Here is a 6,166-nt window from a genome sequence, read left to right as displayed (position 1 = left end):
GTTTTTCAGCATTGCACGATGTACCCACTTATTTCTGATACATTATTTCTTTTTGCAACTGCAGCGGCTGGATCAACCATGAACAGGATGTGCGCTTTTATTGTGAAAGCAGCACGTAAATGGTTGTACCATAATGTCTTGAGCGGTCACGCACGTGAATATCTTGTGCAGGTCGGCTGTTCGGAGAGCCGGCTGGCTTTACCGCGGTCACCTACCGCCGCTGCTCCTCTGCCTCTCTGCCCCGACAGGGTCGCAACTACATATTATTCAGGTGGATGCGAAAACATAAATCCCTCCTCCCCACCCCCACCCCAAGGAAGGTACGTCAGGGTGAAAGAGCGTAGAAAACATACGCTCGCTCTGCCCCCTGAGACGAAGACACGTGAAAGGTGAAACTCGCTTATGTGCGCGAGGTGAAGGAGCGTAAGGGCGCGCTGAAGTGTATACGAAGACATCATCGGCGCGCCGCCCCCTCCAGACGGGGTTTTGACGCCCCCTCTGGTGCAGCGCCCCTATGCATTGCATGCGCTGCATACCCACTTTTTGCGCCACTGCGCCCCGATGCGCAGCAGGAAACTCCGCTGAATCAGCACCGGCTCTCTGACTCTGCGGGATGAACCAACATGCAGACTGTGGCAGAGATCGCCTCTATCAGATCCTCAAGATGAAGCTTGAACTTCGTTTCCAGATTTTGTCAAATAGTATTTTTATAAGAGCGTAAAGCTGCCAGGTTAGAAGCTTCAACACGCAGGGTGACGCTGATCAGTTGGAGGAATAAAAAAGCCCGACATTACGACTTATTTTTGTACATTACTCCGGTAGTATTTTATTGTTACTTTTTAAAGGATTTTTTCGGCACTAGTTTATTTGGCAGCAATCTGACTGTAAGGGGGCAGAGAGAATGCAACGCCCCTATTCCGGTAACCTTTGCTGAAATTTGCAGTTCCTCTTTGATAAATTATTTACATTTTTATATAACTTGAGCTATCTGACAGACTCACCTAGTTCACCTTCTTTCATTTTCTTGGAAAAATGAGTTTTGTGACATGATTGCGTCACAAAACTCGAAAAAATTTAATCGAGTGGCCCAGTAAAAAGTCATTGCAGAGTAAAGAATAGACTAGTCAGCTAGTTGGTGCGACCCCTACTGTATGGTTGAATTAAAATTAGTTTTTTGTAAAATGCCTTGAGACAACATTTGTTGTGAATTGGCAATATACAAATAAACTGAACTGTTCATCAAAGTTGTTCTTTTTGTTTTCTATTTTAAATAGTTTGTTTTTAATTTTATTGCTTATATTTTTGTAAGATGATGTGGATAATCGTGTGATCATGTGAAAATTGATTATCATTATTAATTGTTGCTGAAAACAAACTCAAGCAAGGGCTGTAGCCATGGTTATCCAGAGAGCTGGTGGGAGCTTTCTGAAGACTTATGCTAATTTGCAGTTCATCTCAAATTAGGATTTATAAAAGGCAATGTGTGTCTGCACACAGTTTCATGAGTTAGAATTGTTTTGGCAAGTTTCAGTAATTCTCCCTACTGAAAACTTTCAGTCCAAAAATTATACACTTTTCTATGAATGAGGATTCAAATTTCATTTTTAACACCTTGGCATCTCCCATGGCATTTTCCACAGCATTTAACATCTTGGACCATGTGACCAAAACAACTTATCAGGCATTGCTGTGGATAATTTTGGACTGAGAGGCAGGCAACTCAAATATTAAGCTGAATGCAGCTCAATATTTGATGGGCCAATGACTCACATGTATGTGACTTCAATGGTCCTATATTTGAAATTGTTCTGATTCGAAGACGTAAGCTTGCTACTCCCAACCAGTACAGAATGAGCTGCATGAAATTTCTTCAAAATACAAGAGAAGTCCAGTTATCTTCTATTTTAAGCACATTTTAAAGCCCAGAATTAATTTACATGTGCTGTACCCAACCTGCTCTCCATATCGAGACAGCGACGATTGGCCATTAGGATCTCTTCTTCTTCCTTCTGAATTCGAGCTTCAACAGAAGTGTCATAGCTGTTGCTTGGAGAGTGGTTTATCCCTGCTGCAGATGTATCCCTACAGCACAAGAGACACATTTTCAAAAACAAGCAGAAGATGATAATCTTGACCAGAGGTCTTTATCTCAAGTTCTCAAGGAACATTGTGCTGCAGCTTGTAGATGTGTCTCTGGTGCAACACATTTGAATCAAATGGCTGACTCACCTTTCAGTATGTAGTCAAGTTATGAAGAATCCTGTTGGTGACTTAATTTTTTGACTCAGGTGTGCTGAAGCAGAAACGCATCTAAAGGTTGCAGGGCACCGGCCCTCGAGAACTGGAGTTGAAGACCTCTGATGTAGACTGAGCTAGATTGATCATTTGGTTTAATTAGTTTGTTTATTGTTTTTCTTATTTGCAGATGTACACAACAATAATATAGTAAGTGAGAACCTTCCTTTCATTTGCAAACTAATGCACAATGAACCACCATGGATTCAATGTTCAAACGCTTGTTCTATGAACGTCTCCATAGAAAACAAAGTCTGGACACAAAGCTGGTGAAAAATCCAGTGCTGGTTTCAGAAGTTTGCATATCAGAGAGAACAATGTCAGGTGGGTAAATCTCAAATAGACATTTTGAGGAGACAGACAAATTGCTTACATTTTATACTATTAGATTCTGCCGAATTCCCACACAACAATTCCTATTCAGCCTAGATCATATTACTGATGTTCCTATTTGGTGGTACACAGCTCAACATTTGTTATCTTGTAAATAAAAAAGTGTATAATTTCAGCTATTGTAAACTATGATTACTTTACTTTCCTAAGCATTAGCAAATTATTGTTTACTGAAAAGTTTAAGCAAATTACTGCTAGTAACACTAGCCCAAGTCAGCAGTAATGGGGCTTTTTGGGAACATGCAAGAGATAAAAATTAACATTACAAAAAAAGAAACAATTGCAAATATTGCAAGTGAATATGGAAGAATATTTGTTTCCAGAAATCACAATACTATTGGAACCTTCCTAGTTAAAATTGTTCCTTCAGGATGAAAATCAGGCACCTGAATTTAAAAGTGTATGTGTTGAGAAAACCCACAATACATTTTTGATTGATTATTTAGAAAGGTCTTACTAAATTGGTATACTATGTTAATTCCAAATATAAATAAGAACTGTTAAAAGTATTCTTAAAATAATAAATATTTATTAAAATCAGATTTTTATTTTATATCAGATTCGTATTTTATATCAGATTTTTATTTTTTAGATCACTTTCTTTGTTGAAGTATAACACTTATTTTCTATCAGAAACAAAGTTCTTGGTTGGAAAAATAATCCTTTTAAATGGAAAATTTGTCATGGGTATTAATAGGCTCTTGGCTAGTTGTGCACTAACCCGTTAATGTGTGGTTCGGTTCTACCCATGGTAATGAGCTTCTTCGTTATACGGTCTGTTCCTTACTATTGTGGGCAGAACGTTAGTATTTCATGTGAGTGTTTCATACTGTCGGCGCAAAACTGTTGCTCCGACAGAAAGCTGACTACAGCTGCACCATTTCTCTCTGCTTTACTGCTGTTCATTCTTCGGAGAGACCAGCTGCTTACTGCGCTACAAAACTTAAAGCATGTGTTTCTGGCGATGCTCCTGATTAAACTCATAATATGCTCCTCTGAGCACCTCTCTGATAGCAGATGCTATGTAAGCTCTCCACAGCTAATATATAATATTGTTTTAGAGTTTGCTGTGAGGTAATCATGAGCCAATCAGGGAATGGTGCCAACTGTCAAACAAATCACTTCAGTGCCATACCTGGCTCGGTGCGGCTAGTACTATCCCTGAAGTAGGTACAAAAATCAGAGAACAGCCAGCCAGAGCCGAGTCAGATCTACTAATGGAAAATTATTCTGGCTGGGTTGGACCAGGATAAACAGGTTAGAGATGGTCTAATGGAAAACTACCTAATGATTTGGCTTAACTCCAGCCGATTGACAGAAAGGCTACCAGTTTTTTTGCTCTCTATTCATCTTTTGTGAATGTCCACAGAAGTCCAGGGAGGGGATTGTCATTTCATCATGACTGTGTAATTGTCAGTTACTTAAACTCAGTATTCTGACATCGCCGTCAGATTGAGGGGAAATCAGAATTTGAACTGTCTACATAGTTTTTCATGAGCTTTGGCAAGAGTCAGCTTGTGCATTACTTCCAACTTATGGTGCAAACTAAGCACCATAAATTGTCATAATGTTGTAAAACAAGACAGTCAAGATAAACAGATTTTCATATATACACAAAACTAAATTCAGGCTTGAAACCTGATGCTGTCTTCAACTTGAGAAATCTCACCTCTGCATAGCAACGGACGCGGCAGCATCCAGGGCAAACTGCCTCATTACACTTTCCTCTAAATACTTCTGCTCCCATTTAGTCATGTCAGCCTCCAGAGCCAGAATGCGCTCCTCCTTCTCTCTTAGGTGCTCCATTAGTGCTGTGGCATTGTACTCTGATGTCACCAAGCTGCTGCTCTGTGAGGTTCCTTGACGCTGAATGGCATGATTAACACATGAAGATTGACGGGAAAAAAAAAACATGCAGAAGACATAAGAAAAACATTTTCTAAAAGTTCACACGTTCATCTCCGATAGTGTCTGTCTGAGGTAGTATACAATTAATTTTAATAGCTCTAAACTCCATCATTGTTATCAATATTTTGGTTTTGCTAGTTAAAATCTGAACAGCAGTATTTTGGACAGCAGTGGGTTCAAAACAGCTTAATCTTTGCAATCATTATCAACTGAAAAACACTCAGAACACTGAAAATTTAAAACTCCTAAAATTACATGGACTTAAGTAATCATGACATTGCTCCAACAAAAGGCTGCAAGCAGACATCTATGGAGCTAAAACAGTCTCATAATTCACAAATACACAGGACGAGATTCACAGAGAACAAGACTCACATTTGTATTTTTGATCCAAACACAAATATATCTTGATTTACAAGTCTGTGAGCTGCGCTGCATTTGTGTGTGAATTTTGAGACTAACATCTCAATCCACAAATGTCTTTTTTTTTAAAATACATGGTATATCTGATTGAATGATCAGCAACCAAACAGATGGCCTCCTTGTTTAAGCCAATCACAATAGGTTAATGTGATTGGCTGAAATATGGGTCCGTTTATGTGATTGGCTGTAACAAGGAAGTTGGTTGCTGATTATCCAATCAGATAGACCATTTATTAAATAAAGACATTTGTGGATTCAGACATCAGGGGAGTCTCAAAATTCAAATGCTGCTGCACAAATCACAAGCCAGAAAGAAACTTGGAAATCAAGATATATTTGTGTTTGCATCAAAAGTACAAATGTGAAACTTGTTCTCTGCATTTGTGAATCTCAATCTGTGCTTTTGTGAATTATGAGACGGTTTTAGCTCCACAGACATCAATCATTTACAATTTATCAAAGTTAAAGCTGTAGACGGCAATACTCTATCCTGGTTTCCCAGAAAAGAAATGCTGCAGCTTGATACATAGATTTTGTTAAGACTTATTATTGCAAATACTGCACAAGTACTCTTAATTAAGCATATAAATCAATAGTTATTTTTAGCTAAAAGCTAGCAGTGAAATATCACAATGTTGATACAGAACTGTGGAGATACTTTAGGAATACAGAATTGTGAAATGGTTACCTGCTGCAGACGTAAAGACTCCAGCTCTCTTTCCAGTCTTGTACGAAGACGGTGTTCTAGTTGTTCTCTCTTCTCACATGCTGCTTGGAGCTGAGCCAGAGCCTGTTGCATCCTTTCCACTTTCTCCACATAAACTTGTTTTTTTTTAAGCTGCAGATACATAGAAACACACATTCCTTTTAAGTAACTGTCGATGACGCTTTTAATGTTTTGTTCTCTGCCACAGTAAAATAAAAGGCTGATAATCAGCCATCCTCTCCAGCAGAGTGTGAGACAAAGTCATACAACTTATTAAAATATTACTTTCTCCAGATGTTCTTATCTATGTTAGAGGTGTCAAAACGAAAATTTGACGGTGTAGAAATGAACTTAATGAAGGATTGACCATCACAGATTTTCATTATCATAACTGTGTGTACATGTACAATGGTGCATTTCAAAAGCATTGTAAAGTACCTA

At 38.6% G+C, this 6,166-nt stretch overlaps 1 protein-coding gene across 1 annotated transcript in view; it reads right to left on the bottom strand.

Annotated features, from left to right (window-relative positions):
- The window catches only part of LOC103129245 (angiomotin-like), a 15,472-nt gene extending 9,567 nt beyond the window's left edge, over positions 1 to 5,905 (bottom strand). The window contains exons 1-3 of the mRNA XM_007540271.2: positions 5,708 to 5,905; positions 4,358 to 4,554; positions 1,954 to 2,082 (exon numbers count right to left, since the gene is read on the bottom strand). Coding sequence (XP_007540333.2) covers positions 1,954 to 2,082; positions 4,358 to 4,554; positions 5,708 to 5,881 — 500 coding nt within the window. The 5' untranslated portion in view covers positions 5,882 to 5,905. The remainder of the gene's footprint in view (positions 1 to 1,953; positions 2,083 to 4,357; positions 4,555 to 5,707) is intronic.
- Positions 5,906 to 6,166: the final 261 nt, after the last annotated feature.

Source organism: Poecilia formosa, unplaced genomic scaffold (assembly GCF_000485575.1).
Source record: "Poecilia formosa unplaced genomic scaffold, Poecilia_formosa-5.1.2 Scaffold530, whole genome shotgun sequence".
NCBI classification, from domain to species: Eukaryota; Metazoa; Chordata; class Actinopteri; order Cyprinodontiformes; family Poeciliidae; genus Poecilia; species Poecilia formosa.
This window is presented reverse-complemented; position numbering and strand designations above follow the sequence as displayed.